Source organism: Dermatophagoides pteronyssinus, unplaced genomic scaffold, assembly GCF_027571235.1.
Source record: "Dermatophagoides pteronyssinus isolate colony J.1.1.1.1 unplaced genomic scaffold, Derpt_VIB-CSIC_2022.12 sq0001, whole genome shotgun sequence".
In the NCBI taxonomy this organism is placed as follows: domain Eukaryota; kingdom Metazoa; phylum Arthropoda; class Arachnida; order Sarcoptiformes; family Pyroglyphidae; genus Dermatophagoides; species Dermatophagoides pteronyssinus.
This window is the reverse complement of record NW_027461525.1, coordinates 527,283-550,534: the sequence shown is the minus strand read 5'-3', so window position 1 is coordinate 550,534 and position 23,252 is coordinate 527,283. Positions and strand designations below refer to the sequence as shown.

Sequence of the window (23,252 nt, the reverse complement as noted above, 5' to 3'; positions counted from 1 at the left end):
TGGATGACAAATGACAAAACGACAGCGAAGAAGAACGAAGAAATTAGATCAATCCAAGTTCATTGGCAGTAGAAAAATAATATTAAAAACACCTGCGAACAAAAAACGACAATCAACAAAATTCAATTTTTTTTTGGTCAATTAATTTGGTTTTCGGATGTGAAAAAAAGAGAGACAATTTTTCAGGCCAATAAACCTTTTTTTTTCGATGATGATTATCATAAAGATGATGATGGTGATGACCTATTATGTAATTCTAGAGTTTGTAACCAAAAAACAGATGGCTTATGTTTTGGATGTTGCCATTTTATTAAAATGACTTTATCTAAATCCAGTAGCTAATGAAGATCGTTCGATCAAACAACCCAAACAACAACAGAGCAGAAAAATAATAAAATTATCATCATCATCGTTATATGACATTTATTAAAGACAAAAAAAAAAGAAGCAAAAAAGAATGATGAGTTTTCTGCAGATTGATGAGGTTATATAATCAAAAAAAAAAAAAAAAAACAAAATCAAATTTGGCTTCGAACCAATTTCAGTTTTTTTGTCTGTGTTTGTTTCACCTGTTCGTCCTATCTTGGTGTCATTAATGCGAATTGTGGATAAAGTATTTCAGGAAATCCAAATGTCATCATCAAATGGTCACCATGTTTTAGGTTGTCGTACCATCATTATCATTTGATGTTTGCTAATTTCCATCAGTTGCTAATTTTCATTATATGTAATAAAATCTAATGTAATGATTGTTTTTTGGGTTCTTTTCTTCCTTCTTTGGGATCTTTTATTTTTATTTTGACATTTTATTTATTGACTGACATTCTTCTTTCTTTTGTTTGTTTGTTTGTAAATTACTTGATACAGTTAAATTACCCACAAAGAAATTGTTTTTTTTCTGGTTGATGTTGTTGTACAAACATTTCTCTGTTGTTCTGTTGTCGTCGTTTTCTTTATCCGTCTCTATATAATAAATGTGTTTGTATTCTCTATACACACAAAAAACTGAATTAGTTGGGATCAAATTTTGATCATCATCATTAACCAAAAATGTAATGGAATGCATACATAACAAACAAATGACAAACGATAAACAACAACAAAAACAACGGTAGCAACGACATTATGATTAAAACAGTTCGATGACATCTGCTGTTTTTTTATCTCCATCAACCAAAACAACAACCAAAAAAAAAATATATAGCTAATTAAATCAACATAGAAACAATGAGGAAAGATTTGCTGGCTTTGTTTTTTTGGCTTTGCTGGATAAATAATACGGAAGTAAGAAATTTTTTTTTTTGCAAAAAAAAAGGATGATGATGATCGAATGTCAGAAAATTCTTTGCTTACTACTTCGTTTGGTTTGATTTATCAGGATTGAGAAACACTGTGAATTCCAAAGGAAAGAAAAGAAAAAACAAACATTCTTTCTGTGTGATTGTGTGTGTGAATCTTTTTTTTTTTTATCCATGTAAAGTACTTTAACCTTTTTTTTTTTTTTTTTTGGTTGTTCTCGGGTTAACTTTTTTTTTGTTTTCCTTGATCGATAAATCTTGATTTGTTGTGAAATAAGGATGAGGAGAAGAAAAAACCCTGGTCATTTTATCCAGATAAATTTGGCACCAGATATGATTGGATTTATGGACACCCGAAGAAAACTGAGAAAAAAAAGTGAAATATTTTTTTTTCCTCCCCCTCCCCCTCCATTTGATGAAACAAATAAGAAATTATGCATAATTAGCAGAAAAAAAAATCAACAAACAAACAAACAACCAAAATGATAAATAAACAGACATAGACACAGACATTTGGTTGGGTGATACGTGATTAATCACACAAAAAAAAAAGATAATTTTTGTTTTCTGTTGAATATGGAAAATATCATTGATTTTTAATTTCCGATTCAAATGAATATATTTTTCTTCAACAAATATGGCATCATTTTGATTATCATTATCATCGATCGATCGATCGATTGATCGGTAATAAATAAACAAAACACCAGATATGATCCAGACGCGACACTACGTTTGCAGTTTTTTTTATTTAAATTTTGTTGTTTTGTTTTTTGGTTTCTAATTTTGCTTTTTGTTTAGTCTATTACGATTATTGATGGTTGCTTGCTTTGGTTGCTTGGTTGACAAAACCACATTAGGTCATGATGATGATAGTCGTCCGCATATTGATTTTTGCATCTTGAATTTTTGAATTTTTGAATTTTAAATTTTGAACAAACATCTTCTCACAAGTCTAGAAAGAAAAAAAGGAGAAAAAAAATCAATAAATCAAATGGAATGTGTCACTGAATTAGAAAACAACAACAGCGAATATATTTTTGGAAAAAACCATATCAAAATGTACAAATTTTTTATTTTCCTTCGAATCAATCGTCCATAATCATCATTATGAATTGATTGATTGATTGGTTTTTTATCAATTAGCCTCAGTCATTTCAATTCGTTTCATTTGAAAAAATTTTCCGTAGACATTTTGAACGAAACGATCAAAATCCAAACAAACAAACCAAACCGAAAACCAAACACAGTGAAAATCAAACATAGACGGATGATTTTTTGGAAGGATAAATATCATTTTTAAGCACAAAAAAAAAGTAGGAAAAAACAAAACAGATATGATAAATATCGATATAAACAAACAGTTTCTTTTCTTTCTTTGCAATTTTCCATTTGTTTTTCTGTTATTATTTTTTTTTTTTTGAATGAATTTTTTTCTGATTCTTTTACTGATTTTGATATGATGATATCTTTGTTCGGGCGATTCCAAATAACAAAAGAAAAAGAGATAACAGACTAAATAAATGACGTAATGTTTGTGTTTGTGTAGGTTTCATTTTGGATGATAACCAGCACTGACAATGTAGGGGAAAAAACAAATGATATCAAAAACAAAACAAAACAAAAAAATTTATCAGATTTGAAATGAAAAAAAAAATCTATTTGCAAACTATATGTTGATGATGAGCAAACAAGCAAATCTATAATGGAAAAAAAAGAGATAAAGATTTTGTGGTGGTTGCTGTTGTCAGCCAACCTGTTGATTAAACGTTCAACGGAATTATCCTGATCAATCTGAATGGGAAAATCCATACAAAAAAAAAAGTCTACTAAAGATCGATATTCGCAATCGATTTTGGGTAACGAAAACCAAGCATGTTTTGTAAAAAAAATATTCTTTTTTTTGATTCAATATTAAAACCAAAACAAAAACAAAACCAAAACAAATTGTCTAATCATCATCATCATTATGCGATTTTTTTTCCTATTTTGGTGAAATAATTGTTACTTTCTCTTTTTGTTTCACGTTGTTGAGAATACTCTATTCGATTGATTGATTGGTAATAATGAATCGACGAGATGGTTGCTAAGCTGTTGCTGCTGATGAATTTTAAAAAACTTGATTGAACAAGGATGATGTGAAAAAATATTGGCTGTTTCTTCATCATCATCATTTTCTCATTATATAAGAGTTACATTGAAATGTGAAAATGATGATGATGATGATGGAAAAAAAACAACCTGAAGGGTTGTCGTCCATTGTATGATTTGTTGTTTGACCATGAAAATCGCCACTTAATTTTTGATAAGCAATCAAAAATTACTTTATTGAATTGATATTTTGATGATGGGAACGACAAAACTCTTTTCATATTTTTTAACCCTCCGCTATTCACGCAGCATTTCTCACGTCGTTATCCATGTGGGGTCATTTTTGACCCCAACTTTGATCGCTTTTAAATTATGTTAGAAAGTTAAAATAATCTAAAATTTTGTGCTCAACTCTTAGAAAATATTATCAATTTTAAAATTTCATCAAAAAATTCTATCTTAAAAGCATATCATTAATGATCCAAAGCGGCAAACAAATTTTGATTTTCCTATTAAATTTCAGGTATGTTCATAACGTAAGTGTTGTAGGTAGGGATCCTACAGCACTTACGTTATGCACATTTAGACTTCATCCCGAAAATCGATGATTTCTCCACTATTTTTAGTCGGAAAACGGTGAAAATTGCCTATCATGTTCAATAAACATAGATCTTCGATCATTCAAGAGAAAATTGATTTATGTAGATAGATTTTCGAATGGCGAAGTTTTAAATGTCGTTGAGGTCAAATTTGACCCCACATGGATAGCCGAGGGTTAATGGAATTTTTTTTGTTAACAATTGTTTCAAAAAAAAAGGAAAAAAAGGTGATAATGAAATCAATTGAAGGTAGGTAGCCATCCAATAGCCAGATTTAATCATTACTGTTGATGGCGCGTCTATTCGGAAATTATCACCATCTATGAAGGTATTTTATGTAGGAATATCTTTCCATTAGGAATGATGGTAATTATCAACAAATCAATGCAGCGCATCCATTTCGATTTAAGAAGAACAAGAATCTACCGCCATCATCATCATCATCATAATCATTATCATTAGCATCATGATAATGATCGACATCCATTGTTGTTGTTGTTGTTTTCATTGATGTTATTAGTTAGTTGCTTGTCAATTTGGGTGGCACACCTCTCTGTGTTCAATGTTTTTTGTTTTTCTTTTCATTCATTTCTATGATGCACATCTCTTCTGGCTCCTATCACCAAACAACATTGTCTATTGGGAAAATGCAAAAAAAAACGAGAAAAACATTGACGAAACAATGACGCCCAAGGGAAAAAAAGAGAGAGATTTTTAAAAACATTCCTTGAATGAACCAGAAAAAAACAAAAATTTCATCAACATTAGATCACTGGGTATCATTACTGAATGTGTTGTTTTCGTTTTTCATTAAATTTGGACAAAAATGAAATCCTCTTTCTTTTTTTTCTTTAAATAATTCATCATCAATGTTGGCAATGAAAACAAAAACTAAGGAAAAAATTAAGTCAATTTTCTTTCATTCATTCAATAGAAAAAATACTTTCATTCATTCAAATGATTATTCCATAACTAATATTGTTGAATGATGGCTGTTGTTGTTGGTGTTGGTGATTATGATGATTAACCATCCAGCCAACGAAAAAAAAATGTATAAATAAAATGGAGACAGGTTTCTTCAGGAATCTTCTTCTTCTTCTTCGTCGTCAATTATTATCATCATCATCATTATAAATGAAACCCGTTGATGATTATGATTATGATGATCACGATGATGATGATGATGATGATGATGGAAAGTCTATTTTCATTTTTCATTGTCTTTCATTGACTATCCATCCATTCATCCATACCCATTTCTTTCAGTTGTTGTTGTTGTTGGTTGATCCATTCAATTCAATTCAACTGCCATAATATTTTCAGAATGATTTAGTGATTTCTACCATCATCATTATTATCATTTCAAACGACTATTATGGTTTTTTTTTCTTTTTCTTCTACTTTTTCCATATACCATCGAATGAATGAATGAAAAATGAAAAATGAAAATTTTCTCTCTTTTCTCCCCCTTTTCTCTTCGCTGTATTTTATCACATCATCATTTTGAAATGGCGAAAAGAAATGAAATGAATGGCTACTGATAGTGTGTTGGTGTATTTTATTTTCTTCGTTTCTTCGTTTTGAATGATGGCCATGATCCATAGCAAATGTTTATGATGATGATGGTATGGTATGGTTGATGAATGAAATGAAATGGAAACAAATAGAGGGGAGAGAGAGTGAGTGAGTGAAGGGGGTACACGACAATCGTGTCAATATAATTTCTTTTTTTTGCACTTGGCAGCCATATCATCATCATCATTCCAATTTCAATATCCACATACATGGCGCCATTGTTTGTTTGTGAATGTGCAACAAATTTTTTTCACAAATAATTTTCAAGGATAAGGCCAGTACTGTGTGTTTGTATGTTTATTTCCAAATGTGGACACAATGATCATCGTTTTGTTTTTTTGCTATTTTTTCTGATTGTTTGTTAATGTGTCGACAATTTATCATTATTTAAAATGGAAATTAAAATGAAATAAAATGAAAAAAATCATTATCATTCGTCATTTTATGATCTAAACTAAATGGAGAAAAACAACCAACCAACCAACCAACAAAACTATAGGGTGTTTTGAAATACCTATTTTTCTCATTTTTATAAAAGGATGTAATAATGGAAAAACAAGAGAAAAAAGGAAGTAAATTTTTTGTTTTGTTTGCGAATATATCCTGTAGTTTGTTTTGTTCATTAATTTCTGTTGATGATGGATTTACCAACAACGAAAAAAAATGTCAACCAAACCAAGATATATTCACACACACACGAGAGAGAGATATATGCGCGAATGGATCAAATTATCACATTTTTTAAAATATTCATTTCACGTTCAAATTCTCTTTCTCTTTTTGTTTCTGTGTTTGGCTGGCTTGTTTGCCTTGAAAATATAAATCATTTGAAAAAGAAAAATAGAGGAAAGAATAAAATATAAAATATTTGGACAAAATATCTTTTCATTACAACGAAAAAAAAAAATCTCGTGTAAATTATCATAATTATCATTTGTTGTTGTTGTCAAATGATACCTGGATGATAACATTACAACAACAAAAAAAAAAAAAATGTTTGTTTCTATTAATAAAAAATCTTTTTTTTCTTTTCTTTTTTTCTTGCTGAAAATAATGACACAACACAATAATAATAATAATTAGTTTTTTAAACCAAAAATAATAACAAAAATTTCCATTTGTCATTGGTTGATTGTTATTGTTTTTCTTTATGATTTATTGTTTGTTTGTTACAATCATCATCATTATAATCTTGATAAAAGATTTTTTTTATCAAAAAAAAAAAAAAAAAAAAAAGATTCACTAAATTACCTCAAATACATTCTTTGTTTGTTTGGATTCCTTTCATTTTTTTCGATTATCAATCGTGTTTAGAAACAATCGAACAGTCGATTTTTAATCGATGATTTTTAGTTAGTTAGTTAGTTAGTTTTAATTAGTTTCAATGCAACAAAAATATGGAAGAAAGAAAAAAGGAGTGAAAGAAAAAAACCCGATTTTCCTGATTGACTTTTTGTTGTTGTTGTTGTTGTTGATAATCATCATCACCAACCAACAACAACAACAACAACAAAAACTTTATTGAAAACATTATTTTTTTTTGACCATGAAATTAGGCTTCAGGTTATAAAAAAAAATCATTTTATTCATTAAAAAAATTTTTTTTCAAATTTCAATTCGATCACGTAGAAGTAAAATTGTCGAGGAAAGGAAAAAAAAAGATGAAGATTCTGGCTTAAATATCGATGATAATGACGGAAAATGATCTTTGCAGCACAGCTAAAGATGTATTAAAAATCCACCAACAACAACAACAACAAAAAAAAAGAGTCAATCATATGGAAAAACAAACAAACAAACAACGTTATTTTTATCTCAACCTAACCTAACCCAAACAAACAAAACGATGGTCATGACCATGGATCAAAAAGATTGTCTATGCCTGTGTTTGTTTGTTTGTTTGCGTTTTTGTGTGTGTGTGTGTATTTAACACTTTCAAACCAATAATCCGATAATCTCATCATTTTATGATGGTTTGTTGTCCAAATAAATATCATAAAATTGAAAATTGCAGATTTTTTTTTGCTTATATATTAGAAAACACGCACAGGTAAAGATTGACTTTTCTCTCGCTTTTCCTAAAAGATTGATTTTGATTCTCAAATAGTGATAATGATTACAAAGGTGGTGATAATAATGATGACAAACAAACAAACACCAAGCACCAAGCACCAACAATATTGAAATAATTGTTGGACCCTAGTGATCATATGATTTCCATATTTTAATATTTCCATTTTCTTACACCAGATTTTTTATTTGATTACACTATCAACCATCACCATCATCAAATCAGATTATAATGATGATGATAAATATCAACGTGTAGATACGATACCATAACCAAACATCATTAAAATCAACAGACAAACAGGTAAGCAAGCAAGCAGGTAAATAATAATAATATCAGTCAGTGAGTCACTGAGTCAGCAGGCTCTCTCTCACTCACTCTTCTCTCTCTCTCTCTCTCTCTCTCTCTCTCTCTCTCTCTCTCTCTCTCTCTCTCTCTCTCTCTCTCTCTCTCTCTCTCTCTCTCTCTCTCTCTCTCTCTCTCTCTCTCTCTCTCTCTCTCTCTCTCTCTCTCTCTCTCTCTCTCTCACTCTTCTTGTTATTCGGAATTTTGGTCACCATCATCATCATCTTATATCGACTGACATAATAATAACATTGATGATGATGATAAGAAAAAAGCGAGCGAGAGAGATGTTCATGATTTGAACATTAAACAGACTGAATCAGTAGAAGAAGAAAACCTAAATAAAGAAATAGAATTCAAACAGGTTTCACAAATCAACCAACCAACCAACCAACACATTTTACACCAGTCAAGGATCATCATCATCATCAAAATCAAACAGGTGAAAAGTGAATGGTGGTGGTGGTGTATAATGATGATGATGGAAAGTCTCATACAGACAAAAATTGATGAACACGAACAAGAAAAAAAAACCTGAAAAAAAAGGTTCGCCTTTTTTCTCCCCCCACTACCATCACCATTCATTTCTACCTGGTGAAATTATTAGCAACACAGTGATGATGATGAAATCGAAAAGAAAGAAAGAAAAAAAAAATCTTTGAAAAAGCACATATACAGTATGTGTATTGGTGGATTCAGGTTCTTCTTGTTGTTCAAAAATGATGGCCAATATTATGTATGTATGTTTGCTTTGCTTTGCTTTTATTTTGATCTTCTTTGAAAGACTTGTATAAAGTGTATAAAAATAAATAAATATCTTCGTCTTGTGTATTCCATCACGTAATAGAAGTGAAATCATGAAAGTAAAATTTTTTTTTCTTCGCTTGAACATCACGATCATCGATGATGATCGAAGAAGAAGACGATGAAGACGACCGCCTCCACCACCATCGATGGTGTCCTCGAAAAACTGGATATTTTTCCATTCAATTTTTCTTTCACATTGACGATCCAGATGCACTCGAAAAAAAATAATGATGATGGTAAAGAAAGGGAAAAAAACAAAACACAAAGACGACGAAGAAGTAGAAGAAGAAAGCCAAAACCAAAGGAAAAAATAGAAAAATTCAAGTTTGTTGAACACACATAAAAATTGATTGATGAAATTAATTAATTTCGTTCTTCATTTGGTAATATGTTTGTAATTGTAAAAAACAAACGAATTAATGAGATTTTTTTCGTTGTTGGAAATGAATCGATTAAATTTGTTAATCTTGTTGTTGTTTTCGATGTTTGCTTGTTTGTTTCGCATTTGTAGCATGAAATAATAAAAAAAAATTCAATTGACCTTGTGATGTATATTCCAATAATTTTGATAATATTCGATGTTTGTGTTTGTGTTTGTGTTAAAAGAAGAAAATTCCGAGAAAAATTTCTTCTAGGAAATTTCTTCCATTCACAAATGGATGAATCATTCGATTTCGAATTAAAAAAAAAAAAAAACAAAACAGAATCCAAAATTCTGGTAATAATCAAACGATCGTCATCAGAAGAAAAAAACAATTTTCAATCATCATCTTCACCATTTAATCATTTTTTTGAATTAAAGGTTTTTTTCCTACGCGTTTTTTTGTTTGAATTTAAAGAAAAAATACTTTTGGAAAATTTTCAACTACATTCTCAGGTACAAATGTATATATCACGTACAACACTGTTTACCTCTAAATTTAAAATTACAAAAAAAATTTTATCTGAAATTTCATTTCTCAAGAAATTCTGATTGATACATAATTTTTCACATATGTATGGGTGTTTTGTTTGAAAACAAAATTCTGTTTTTCATTGAACAAACAAACAGAAAAATCAACGATCAAAAATCGATGACGTCTATGGAATGAAATTTACCACTGACCACCATCAGACAGACATTTTCAGCTGTTTTTGTTTCCATATATGAAAATGAGTTAATTATTTTTTTCAGTTTTTCTGACCATTTTATTTCATTCATTGTCAAATATATTTTTGATGGCGGATACATTCAACAGCTGCTTTTTTTCGTTTACGGAAACGAACAGAAAAAAAAATTTACAAAAAATTTCTTTCTCAATCATGGTTAGTATGGATGACAAATAAAATACCCAGAAAAAAAAATGTACAAGGTCAATGTGAATGTTTAATTTTTTTCATTTTTCCCAAAAATCATCGTTTTCGATGGAACCAGCCAGCAAAAAAGCATTGACAATGTTTGCTTGTTCCAATTTTCTGTTCTGGTTGTTGCTGGTGTTTTTCAATGTTTTTAAAAAAAAACCATCCAAAAAATGAAAATCATCATACGCATCATCACTGAAACGTAACTTTCAATTAAAAACCCCATTACAACCAAACGAGAGAAGACACAGAGAGAGAGAGAGAGAGAGGGAGAAAGATAGACACAAACATCCTGTGCTATGATGATCGATTCATTCGATTTTAACTTCATTCAATAAATTATTACTATGGAGGGGAAAAGAATGAAAAACATACATACAAAACATACAAACAACACTTTAAACACTGTCAAGCACACACACATATGTTTCCTTTTTCCATCTATCTCTACCAGCAAAAAAAAGTATTTTTGTTCCCATTTCCCAATATATATTTGCTCTGAGTGATCAATATATTATTTAGGTTTCATATTGATTGATTGATTGATGCTCTTAACAACAACAACAACAGAAAATAATTAATCATATCAGTTTTGGAATTGAAAACTTTTTTTCTTATCCAACAGAAAAAATGGACAAAAAAAAATAAGTTTCTAGCTGAAAATTTTTTTTTCAAGTTGTTGTTGTTGTTGCCTAGTTTCTGGTTTTTGTTTATATGATGATGATGAGCAAAGATCATCAATTCAGACCATCAACAAGTGGTTGACAACAACAACAAGGAAATCTTAAAAAAAAAATTTTTTCTTTATCAAAAATGATTTGATTTTTGATTTTTTATATAACCTGGTTATCATGATATGGATTATGTCGCTTTTTGTTGTTGTTGTTGTTGGTGTTTTATTAACCCTTTTTTTTCTCCCAAAAAATGTTTATTCAAATCACACATTTGGTATTGTTCATTCATTCATTCATCGATCAGATTTTTTTCTCTCAATCAAAAAATTCATAAATAGCATCATCATTTTCAGAAAATTTTTTCCCCCCCCTACTAACTAACTTTGTAATTTGTAATCAGATGTTTAAAATGAGCATTTTCTTCATTTCTCAATCCAAAAATATTTATTTATTTATTTATACACCACCATCATTTTTTTTTGGCTAAATCGATTAAAGGTTAATGATGATCAGTGCAAGAAAAAATGATTCGATCAATCATCGATCATTGGATGTGTGTGTGTGTGTGTGTTTGATTAAGGCATTTTTGACCAGTGTTTCTTTTTATTAGTTTTTGGTTCCCATGATGGTAGTTATATAAATAGGCCAGCATCAAGAAAAGCATCCACAAAAAAAATTAAAAACCACCATTTTGGATCTGAAAATCAAGCAAAAAACAAGAGAAAATTTCCAGTGTTAAATTCTCTGAATTCATCAATAAATAAATAAATAAAAAAAGTTTATCAGAAAAAATTTGCCCAAATAAATTTAGATACGGAATGAATATTTCATTACAAATTTTTTTCTTTCGAAATGAAATCAAACAAGGGGAGATGATTGGGGGAGAAAAGAAATCCTCTATTTATTCAATTCAATCAACCGAAAATAGAAGAAATTTTCAGAAAAACATATATAAAAATAAATAAATAAAGAAAATGAATGCAGCAAACAAGTTGATCCTGTAATATTTTGGTCTATGATGATAAAGAAGAAGATGTTTGAACCAAAACGAAAAAAAAAACTAAAACTAAAAGAGGAAATTAGATCAATAGACCAAAAAATCAACTCGGTCGGTCGATCATGTCAGTTGATTCCCAATAAAGCGAAAAATAAAGTTTTTTTTTAAACGAATGAATTATGATTAGGATCATTTTCTCATATCAAAATCGTTTCGTTTATCTTCTTCGTTTGGTGAATTATCAATTATCACAGTGATTGATTGATTGATTGAAATTGTTGGTGGTGGTGGTGGATGAAGACGAAAATGGAAATGGAAATCTAAAATTTGATGATAAAAATTTTGTTTTTCCCAGTTTGTTTTTGTTTTTGTTGTTTATTTCATTTTGGCATAAAGTAAACACATAATAAACATAGTCAGACAGTAAAACAAAAAAAAATCCAAATGAAATTAGATTCCATCCATCCGTCGTCGTTGTCATTTCATTTCATTCGTTTGACAAATTCACATATTCAAAGCTGCAAAGGGAAAAAACAAAACCAACGAAAAACAAATCTAGATCTTTTTTTTTTATATTAAAAATTTTTTTTATTGTTTCCTGAAAAAAATCAATCAATAATAAATCAATAATAATAATCAATAATAATAATAATAATAATAATAATAATAATCATTCAATGAATTAAATCAAAAATCAATCAATAATCAATCAATAAAGTTAATTTTTCACAAGCGAAAGAATGTTGTAACAAAAAAAAATGTTTTCTCATCATTTGCAGCGAAAAAATGAAAATTCTTTTGCAAATTCAGATGATCCTCAGGTGATTCTGTAATTCTGTAATTCGTTTTGCTGTCGTTGCTGTCATTTTGTTCATCTGGCGAAAATAGCTGTGTGGTGAATTTTTAAATAATTTTTTTTCATTCAACTTCAGTGTATCATCGATGTGACATTAAAGTTTTTGTGTGTGTGTGTTTTCTTTTTGCAAAAATAAAAAATATAAATAAGATTCTCAGGTGTGTGTTCAGGTGTGAATCATATATAAATTATTATGAAAATAAATGATAATTGTGTGTGTGTGTGTGTGTGTGTGTAAAGCAAAAACAAAATAATAATGATGATAATATGAAATGAATAGAGAGATTCCATAGGAGAAATTCGATAAGAGAGAGAGAGCGAGATTAATAATTCATCATCAGATGTGTAAAGGGTTAATTAATTTAAAAAAATAAGTAACATTGACAATCAATTGATTCTGATCTAAAATCACACAACAACAACAACTGAATCAGACACGATCATCATCATTTGATTGATAACAAAAAAAACAAACAAGGTTTCCATTTTTTTTCATTGTTTCAAATATGTTAATTTTTATACACAAGAAAGAAAGAAAGAAATACACATCCAATACATCAGAATATAACAAAATGAAAGTGAGAAATGATAACACATATTGTAAGTGAATGAATGAAAAGATCCAATATGGAAATAATAATCAAGGCAAAATTCTGTTTATTCAATGTTTGTTTTGTTTTGAAAGAATAAATACGTTGTTTTGTTTTGTTTGTTTCAAAGGTGAGTGAGGGAAAGTGAGTGAAGAATGAAAAAAAATACAAAAATTCATGAATTTGTTTTTTAAATAAAGAAAAATGCAAAAAAAAGAAATTTTTTAATAACAAAATGATGATGTTTCAAATGATAAATTATTGACCATATATATCCATAAATTCACACACATATATCATGTTTTTTGTTTGTTTGCGAAAGAAAAAGTTTCAAATATTTTATGAATAAGTTATATAATAATAATAATATGAATGAATATTTAGATTAGATAGAACCATACACACTGATACACACACACATACGAAACTTTGGACCCCAAAAAAAAGAATTTGATGATGTAATGAAATGAAATGATAATTGTTGATCCAAAACCAAAGTGAAGAATCCATGTGTTGAATGAAAAAAAGGACCAAATCCGTTCCAAAAATAATTTTTACCAAAAAAAAAAATGTTTATTTTATATGAGATATGATGATTGATGAATGATACTTTGGTGTTAAATTTTTTTCTTGAGATTTTTTTTTTCGTTATTTTTTTGTTCATCGTTCAAATTGGCCAAAAGTTTATTTGTTATTGGTGGCCGAAACGATTTTTGTAAATGTTGGTAAACGAGGAATGTTTGATGAACAACTACCACCATTACCACCACATAGGATACCCGAAGTTTGTTGATGTTGATGATTCAATGTTGGTGATTTTTGTTGTTGTTGTTGTTGTTGGTTTGATGATAATTGATGTTGACCAACATTATTATTTGTTAAAAATGTAAATGTATCGAATGAACAATTATTATAACCACTGCTATTTGGTGGTGATGATGAATTTGATGATGATGATGATGCGGATGACATTGAAGATGTTGTTGTCGTTGAAAATGAACTCGATATTGGACTAAAATCAATTGACGTCATCATTGATGATGATGATGATGCTAGTGGTGGATGTTGTTTTTGTAATGGTGATGATGATGATGATAATAATAATGGTGGTAAATGTTGTTGTTGTTGTTGTTCACCCAATTTTAAAGCTTCAATTTCCGATGAAACACTATCGACAGGCGATTCGGGTGATGATGGATAGAATAACATTTGCTGTTGTTGATGCTGTTGTGATGAATTTCCAATCCAAATTGATGATGATTTTTGATGATCATTAAATGTTGTTGTTGTTGTTGACATTCCACCAATCATATCATCAAATAAATGATGATTATTATGATCATCATCAAATGATGATCCATCACAAGAAGAACTACCACCACCAACACCAACACCACCAAACAATTGTGAAATGACACTATTTGTTGTTGTTTGATCAATGGCATTATTATTATTATGATTTGTAATTGAACAAAATGGTTCTGGTGATGAAAAATTTGAATTACATCCACCATGATTATTATTATCAATAAAAATTGATGATGATGTTTTCTGTTGTTGTTGATTTCCGTTAACAAAATTATTTAAATTGGTGGCAACATTTTGATGATGATTATTGTTACTATTGGGATTAAAAGCTTCGAATGCACTGTCTGGTGAAAATGAAAATGTTTTTGAGCTTAATGTTGTATAATTGTTTGATGATGATAATCTTGAATTATTTGATTGTAATCCATTCAATTGATTTGTTAATGAAAATGCAGTTTCTTCACTAAAAAAACTATTCAATGATGTTGGACTACCACTTTGGCTACTTGGTGATGATATTTCACCCGATGATCCAAGACTATAGCTACCTAATGATAATGCTTTTGGTCGTACAAGATTTGATCCATTAACACCAACACCAATAATATTCATATTTGTATTAATATTTGTCGAACCTAATGATGATAATTGATTTGAAATCAATGATAAACCACCACCATTACCAAAACTTGGACCACTTGAATGTGATTGAATTAATTGTTGATGATTATGATTGTTATTAGTAGTAATCATCGTTCCAATTGGTAATGGATCAAATAAACGTTGATGTTGTTGTTGAGAATTTGAACCACTACCAATTATCGTTGATAATGATGTTAAACTTTTCTTTGATTCATCACTATTATGAATAAAATGACATCTTGGTCCATATGGACAGAAACCAGTTGAATGAAAACTTTTACAATTTTCTGTTTTAAATTTTGGATGTCTTGTTATTGTACGTAATTCTTCATCACCATGTGCAAATTGACATTTATCACCATATTTACAATGACCAACTTCAGCAAAACTTCTACATAATTCGGTTTTATATCTTGATGATGATTGTTGTTGTTGTGATTGTTGAGATGCTAAAGCATTTTGTTTTTGTTGTTTTTCAGCCGGTTCACTATAACTTCGATCCAATTTTTTATGTAAATCAGATGATTTTTGATGATTATGACTACCACCACCATTAGTTTTCGTATAATGATTGGTTATTATCGTTGTCGATGATGTTGGTGATGATTGAGTATTATTAACATTTTTGGAAGATGATAATGTCGATGTCGATGATGTTATATTATTACGACCAGCAAGATTTGCTGCGGCTGTTGAATGATGATTTGTTGCAGCAGCAGTTGAACTACCGCCACTAACCGTACGACGAATTCCGCCAGACATTTTATTCAAGGGTTGTTGCGATGATGATGATGGATTTGAATGTTGCGGTTTATGTTGATGTGAACTTGTTGTTGTTGTTGATGCAGGTATAATTGTCGATCCGTTTGAATTCTAAATTGATTTAAAAAGTAAAGAAAAAAACAAAGATATTGATTAATCGCAATCATCAGAATAATGTAGCAAAAAAATAAAACGCTACAACAAAAAAATTCAATCAATTTACCGCTACATTTGTAGCAAATTTTGAAAACAATGATGAATGATTCAAATGATGATGATTATGTAGCAAACAGATTAATGTTGAATTTAGACAAGCTGCGGCTTGCATTTTTAGTTCTGTTCTGAATAAAATGATTCTTTCTTTTTTTTTGGAAAAAAATACTTTTTGTAGCAATTTTATACTGAAATTTTTCACTTGTTGAAACAAACAGAATATTTTTTTGGCTATTCAACAAGTGTCAGTGTTTTCTGTCAAATGATGAAATGCAATGTTAATCGATACAATTGGAAAAACGAAACGAAACGAGAATAGAGATCGAAGATGAAGGGAATCCTTTCGGAAAGAATCACATTGAAAAATTCATTCCAATTCTAACAACAAAAAAAGAAAAACATTCAAATAAAATGAAATGATGAAACTCGTTCAACACTGAACAAATCTAAATCGAAATCAAGCAAGCAAGCCAGGCAAGCCAGCTAAAAATCACATGGAATAATAATAAAAAATTTTCTAATTGAAATGAATGAAAAATCAATGTAATCAAATCATTTATATTTATACTACTCTGCCGACGACAACGACGACGACGAACGACTAACGACGATCATCATCATTATCATCACAACAACAACAACAACAAAAGATGTTATGATCAAAACACACCGTATTTACTTATGCACATAGCATACCATAACAACCATAACAACAACACTCGTTTGAAAAAAAGTGCGTGGTATATATTTTTGGTAAGTGTGTACAAAATGTTCACTTGCGCGTTTCGTTTTTTTTTTTGGTTGTCTGGTTGATTATCATCATCATCATTTTTGTTTCATATGTTTTAAAAAAATGTAGACGCGCGATGATGCAAGTTTGTTTTTTTTAGTTCGAGAAATAGAAAAAAAAACCAGACGGCAAAAAGAATTTCAAAACAGTACAGCATAGATACAAACAAACATTTAGTTAGAAAAATAATAACAATGTTTGCATCCAGTAACAATGTTTCTTTGATGACAATAAAAGAATATTCTTCTTCTTAATTTTGGGAAACTTTTAGAGAAAAGAAATTCAAAACGAACGAGAAAAATCAATGATGAAATTTTTGTTTCGTTTTATTCAGTTTTGTCATTGTCATTTGTCGGTCGTTGATAATTACCAACAACAAGCATCAACAGAAGCAGAAGTAGCAGTTTGAAAAAACAAATTCTGCTACATTATCAGCTACATTTTTGTTTTCACAATGAAGCACATGTATTTCTTGATGATGTTTGTTTGATTTTAATTGGAAAAAAACTTACCTTAATAATTATTTTGGGAAGAATTTGACAAGATTTTTTTCAACAACAACAGGGAAGGAAAAGTAGCAAATTTCGAACCTCACTTTTAAAATTTAAATTATATCACTATAGACTAGGATGAACTAGAAATTAATTAATTTTACTAACTAATTGATGATGATGATAATGTTGAATTGATCGATTGATGAATGAATAGAGATGATGAAAGACCAAGAAAAACAAAAAACACCGAAAAACGTCAATCCTTTCTGTTTTCTGTTATTCAAATCATCACAATTTCCATCATTTGATTTCACATTTGGTCAGTTGTCGATTGAAGCAACAATGATGATAAAATTGGCTAAATATTCATACAACACACACAGATAGATAGAGAGAGATGAAAAATATATGATCAAAAATAGAAAATTTAGATCAAAACATTCACACACACACACACACACACACACATGACACACCAACAATTATCTAAATTTATATTTCAAAGAAAAAAAATTTCATTCGTCATCATCATCAAATCAATTTTTTTCTATTTTAATCCGAAGAGAAAACCAAACGAAAGAGAAAATCAATGATTTTGAAGAGAGAGAGAGAGAGAGAGAGAAACATGCTGATGATGGCACAGGAATAGATTTTTTTTTTTGGTTTTGCTTTGTTGTTTAAATAAAGAGAAATTTTGATTTTTGATTTTTTTTACATCGTCATTGATGACGATCATCATCATCATCATTATAAATAATCAGCGAAATGAGTTGATCTTGAATAAAGCAAAAAACAAAAAACGAAAATCATATTCAGTGGATGATTCATTCATTGATTGATTAAACTGAATGTTTCAAATCAAAAAAATGAATCAATCGATATCAATCGATTTTAGTCATTTTAAACTCACTAAGTGATGATGATGACGAAGAAAGAAACCAAACTAACCAAATGGATGGTATCCAAAATAAGTTTTTTGGTTTTCTTTTTTGTCGGTCGTTCTCATTTCACCCATCTCACTTTTTTCATCATTCTCTCTCTCTCTCTCTCTCTCTCTCTCTCTTGCGCGAGAGAAACCCAAAAACAAAAAGAGAATTTATTTGATGAAAACCAAATCAAACCGAACTAAACCAACCCGAACAAACCAAAATGTGAAAGCCAAAAAAGTGAATTGAAGTGAGAGAGAAAATAGCCTCGATCAATTTGTGTGACAATATTTTCTGGCTGAAAAAAAACACCCAAAAACTGGATTCCATTCATTTTGGGATTTTTTCAATCAAATAAATCAATTTCTTCAAACAAAAAATCAATTGTTCATCATCATCACCACAGAGAAAGAGATTTCGTTGTCAGTTTCTCAAATTAATTTTGTTATTTTTTTTTCTCGAAAACAAAAACAAAACAACAACCCGAATGAATGAATGAAAAAACAGGTAAAGCTCCAAGGATTTTCAAGGGATTTTGCGTTCATCATCGTCGTCGTTATTATTTTTAGTTCATTTTCGTTTCGTCGATTTTTGATAACCAAAAATAGATCATCAGGTGGTGTGTGTGCTAGAAAATCATCAACAACAACAGCAGAGAATGATGATGGCAGAAAAAAAGAGATATCATGATGATTGTCGTTGTTGTTGTTGCTTGGTCGAATGAATCTAGCTCAACCTGTTGTTCAACCTGTGTGTCGTTGGATGATTACACTCTTGGTTTTTTTACGTTTTTCCCCCTTTCTCCCTTTTTTTTGGTTTCATCATTGTGAAGAGCGTTTGTGTGAGAAAAAGTTTGGTTAGTTTAACCAAACCTTTTTCTCATTCCCAAACAAACGAAAAAAAAAAACCAGGTAACCAAAATCTTTTTTTGGCAAACAAAAAAAAAATAACGGTCATCATCATTGAAAATCAATCGATCATAACGTGGAAAAAAAAATTGAAATGCGCAGGTAACCAAAAAAAAAAAAAAAAATGAAAGTTTAAATGAAAGCAACAGGTATCATCATCATCATCGTGATTTTGCTAAAACAGAATAATCAAAAAAATTCAAGAAACTTTTCGGTAGAAAAAAAAATATTCCGGAAAGTTTCTCAATTTTGTCCTAATTTTTTTTGTCGATAAAAATTCGTAAGAAAAAAAAAAGATTTCTCAAAAAATTAAATTGAAAATTTTTTGAAACTAGAAAAAACTAGTTACAACTGTTCTGAACTGATCTATTATTATCTACACCATCATCCTGATCATCTTGATCATCATCAATAACAATCAAAGATGATTGGCCTAATGACAGATTGATTAGTTTCAAACCAGAAAAAAAATGATTGAAAAAAATGAAATGATTGAATTTATCATGGGATTTTCAATAGAAAAACTTTGACAAAACGAAATGAAATTGAAAAAGAATTTATGATGAATTTATGAAAAGGGCGTCGGGTATTTTCTGAGAAGAATTTTTATTTTTCTGGACAAAATTTCTAAATTTAAAACATTATCCGATTATCTTTGATATGGATTCGAATCATCCCTGTACAATTCAATATTGAAAACTTGTTTCAGCTATTTTCGACCTGACAATAAAACATTGACAATTTCTCTCTTTGTCCTCACTTGAAACTAATCATCATCATTGACCATCATTGAATGATAACGGAACATTATTGATGATGATATTCACTTTGATGAACTTGAAACATGCAAACATCCAACAACAACAAAACAGCCAAACAACAAAAACAGCAAAGTCAAATCAATAAAATCATTAATATTCAGTGTGAAAAATAATGACAAAAAAAAAAATTGGAGGTAAATAAACGGATTCAGGGATTTTTCGCTTTTCTTTCATTCATTCAAAAACTACTGTTGTTGTTTTGTGTTTTACAAGAGAAGGTCAATCAGCAATCGAATCAAATCGAATGTGTTTTTCTCATTGTCTACCAATCAATTCAATGTGTCAATGGTGAATGTTTGAATTATCCAATGTAAAAATGTAAGCAATAAGAAAATCGAAACTGTTCGATGTCAAAGTTTTCTTTCTTTCCACTATTATGGAAAACTTGAAAACTTTTCGCTACTTTTTTCATTTACGAATCTACTTAAAAATAAAGTTATTTACTTCATGGTAAGGACAGTGTGTGTGAACTGGATGAATGAATCTTTTTTGGAGGCAAAAAAACAACAACAAAAACAAAACAAAAAAAACGATGACGATTTGAATTTATATTTGGATATATTTTATAAAAAGATTTTCAAAGATAATAATAATGATGATGATGATGATTTGAAAAAGAAAAAACTTTTACCAGAACTCAACCGAATCTCAATAAGAAATAAGATGATGATGATGATAGTCAACACAGGAAAGATCTTTGTCAAGAAAATCGCTTTGTTTTTTCTGAATTTTTGTTTTGTTTGTTTGTTTTGATCATCACCAAAAATAAAGTTTCAAGTTTCTATTTCAAAAAATGGATACTTTTTTCGGTTGGAAAAATATCTAAAGATAGATATGTTTCTTTCTTCTTCTTCTTTCTTTTCTCGAGATTATTATCATCATCTCGTTTGAATAGTTCATCATCATGATCGAGGCTAAATATTCACCATCATCAGCTGATAAAGATTTTTATGAAAAAAGATGAAAAATATGGATGAATAAAAAGAAAAGAAAAAAATCTATTTTAACCCAAATGAAGAAGCGTTTTTTCCATTTTAAAAAAGTTGTAAGAATAGCCGACAAACAAATTCAAAAATGATGAATAATAATGGATGATCAGAAAAATCATCAAGGATCGAATAATGAAGAAGGTAAAAGAAAATTGTTTCGACTGTTCCAGGAACAAACAAACGCTGATCTTCATTACATTATAATTAAAAACACTTTTGAAAAAACAAAACAAAATAATAATGATGGTGATCGGTTGGTCGGTCGGTGTTAATCGTTCGAAAATTCAAATCGAAATTCAGAAGACGAACAGTAAAGTGTTCTGTTGTTCGTGCACGTGTTTGTGTTTATTTTCATCATTTTCTTTTCTTCGTTTTTTATCGTTCCTATTCAATTCAAGGTTCACCTTGAAATTTCTTTTCACGTTTCGACAACAAGTATGTACACGTTTTTTTCCTATTGGAACAACTAAACAGCAGCAACAGCAGCTTTTGAAACTTTTGAAACACGGAAACGATAAATAACTTGTTCAAGCGTTTCTCCCTCCCGTAATTGTAGAAATTTTTTAGCGAAAAAAAATGAGGAAAAGTTTCCCGGAAAAACAATTGAATCGAAACAAAACTTACCAGAAAATTTGCGGTTAATCCACGTTTATTATTTTGTTGGTTCAATGAATGTTGATGATTAGGATGATGTTGATGATGATAATTATCGATGATACCAAAATTATAGATTGTCGATGCTGCTGTAGTGGACATTTTTCGATTTCGATTGATTGATTTTGGTCGATTTCGATTGATGATGATGATAATTAAATCGATTTTTTTTGTTTGATAAAATCTATCAAACGAATGGAAGATGCATTTAGTTTTTCTCTAGTTAGATAAATATAGATTTTAATGGTTTTTTTTTGTTTTTGTTTTGTTTCAGATGTTGATCAGATCTAGATCTCGATGATGATAATGGTTGTGGACATTAACATCGTCTTCGTCGTTGTTTTTCGATCATTAAAATGATTAGATTTTTTGCTTGTTTTGTTTGTTTTTGAGGAGGATTGTTCATAAATAAAATGACGATGATAATGATAATAAAAGGAAACAAAAATTACAACAAAATGAATGAAACAAAAATCACAGGTGTTCAGAATAAACAACGTAATCGGTATCGGCGGGTTAATTACAAATTTCGAGGGGAAAAAAATAAAATAATTTAATTTAAATTAGAAAAATGATGATCCTTTTTTTTTGAATGTATCAAAATTTGAAAAAAACGGTGGTTTCGGTTTTTTGAATTTTCAATTTTCGAAAATCATTAAATGTGATAAAAAAGTGAGCGAAATGAAAATCACAACAGAAAATAAAAAACTATCGATTGTTTTTACAATCGATATATCGATATATTCACCGGAAAACATAAACAAAAAACAAAAACAAACAAGGCTTTTTGAGGCAATTTTTTGGACAACAAAAAAAAAAATTCTTTTTCGAATCACAGATTTGAAAATATCGTAAATAAGTAACGATTATTTTAAATTTTCCTGAATTTGATTGATTTGATTGATTGATGAAGAAGTTATTTCATCATTTTTTTGGTTGATTTTTTGGGAGCAATAATTTTTTGTTTAAACAAAAAACTGATTGATTGATTGAATGTTACACAAGTGATTAGGCTGTTGTTGTCATCAAGGGTTGAATTTTTCTCCAGATGATGCCATAATTTCTTCAAAAAGATGATATGCGAAATATATTTTTTTTTTTGGGGAAGAAATCAACGATAGTTTCAAAGTTCACATTGATTGGTTGTCATTTCTTGAAAAGAAAAACAAAAACGAAAGAAAAATTGACAAAAATTAAATAAATTTCATTGGAAAAAAACTAAAAATAAATTCAATTTGAATGAACGAATGGTTAATTAAGGGTTAAGCAAACAACAACAAAAAGAATTTCTCAATTGATCAAGACAAACAGTGATCTAATCTAATTAATGATGTCCGAATTGAGGAAAAATAGAAAATAGTAACCGGGTCAGTCATGTTGATGAACCAAATCAACATGAAAAACTAATGATTTTTTTTCGAGAGAAAGTGGAAAATTGGGAAACTGGAAAAATTTTGATTTGATTCGATTCGACTTACCCGATTAATCGATACTATCGATG

General features: G+C 29.2%; 1 protein-coding gene across 3 annotated transcripts; it reads right to left on the bottom strand.

The window, feature by feature from the left end:
• Nucleotides 1-13,133: 13,133 nt before the first annotated feature.
• On the bottom strand, nt 13,134-22,288 carry LOC113796464 (uncharacterized). Of its 3 annotated transcripts, none has more exons than XM_027346740.2 (2): nt 21,722-22,288; nt 13,134-16,067 (listed from the first exon to the last, which is right to left on the bottom strand). In XM_027346740.2, exons 1-2 carry the CDS (start codon nt 21,851-21,853, stop codon nt 13,929-13,931), a joined length of 2,271 nt encoding a protein of 756 aa, XP_027202541.2. In that variant the 5' UTR covers nt 21,854-22,288; the 3' UTR covers nt 13,134-13,928. The 3 variants fall into 3 exon arrangements, with proteins under 3 accessions (XP_027202541.2, XP_027202543.2, XP_027202542.2); XM_027346742.2 differs by lacking the exon at nt 21,722-22,288 and adding an exon at nt 17,472-18,017; XM_027346741.2 differs by lacking the exon at nt 21,722-22,288 and adding an exon at nt 16,180-16,752.
• Between the last annotated feature and the right edge of the window lie 964 nt (nt 22,289-23,252).

Excerpts from the sequence above, each read along its gene's own strand:
- LOC113796464 (XM_027346740.2), bottom strand. The coding sequence starts at position 21,853 with ATGTCCACTACAGCAGCATCGACAATCTATAATTTTGGTATCATCGAT. Across the intron at positions 16,068-21,721 it reads GATTAACCGCAAATTTTCTG|AATTCAAACGGATCGACAAT; the intron begins GTAAGTTTTGTT and ends AAATCAATTTAG.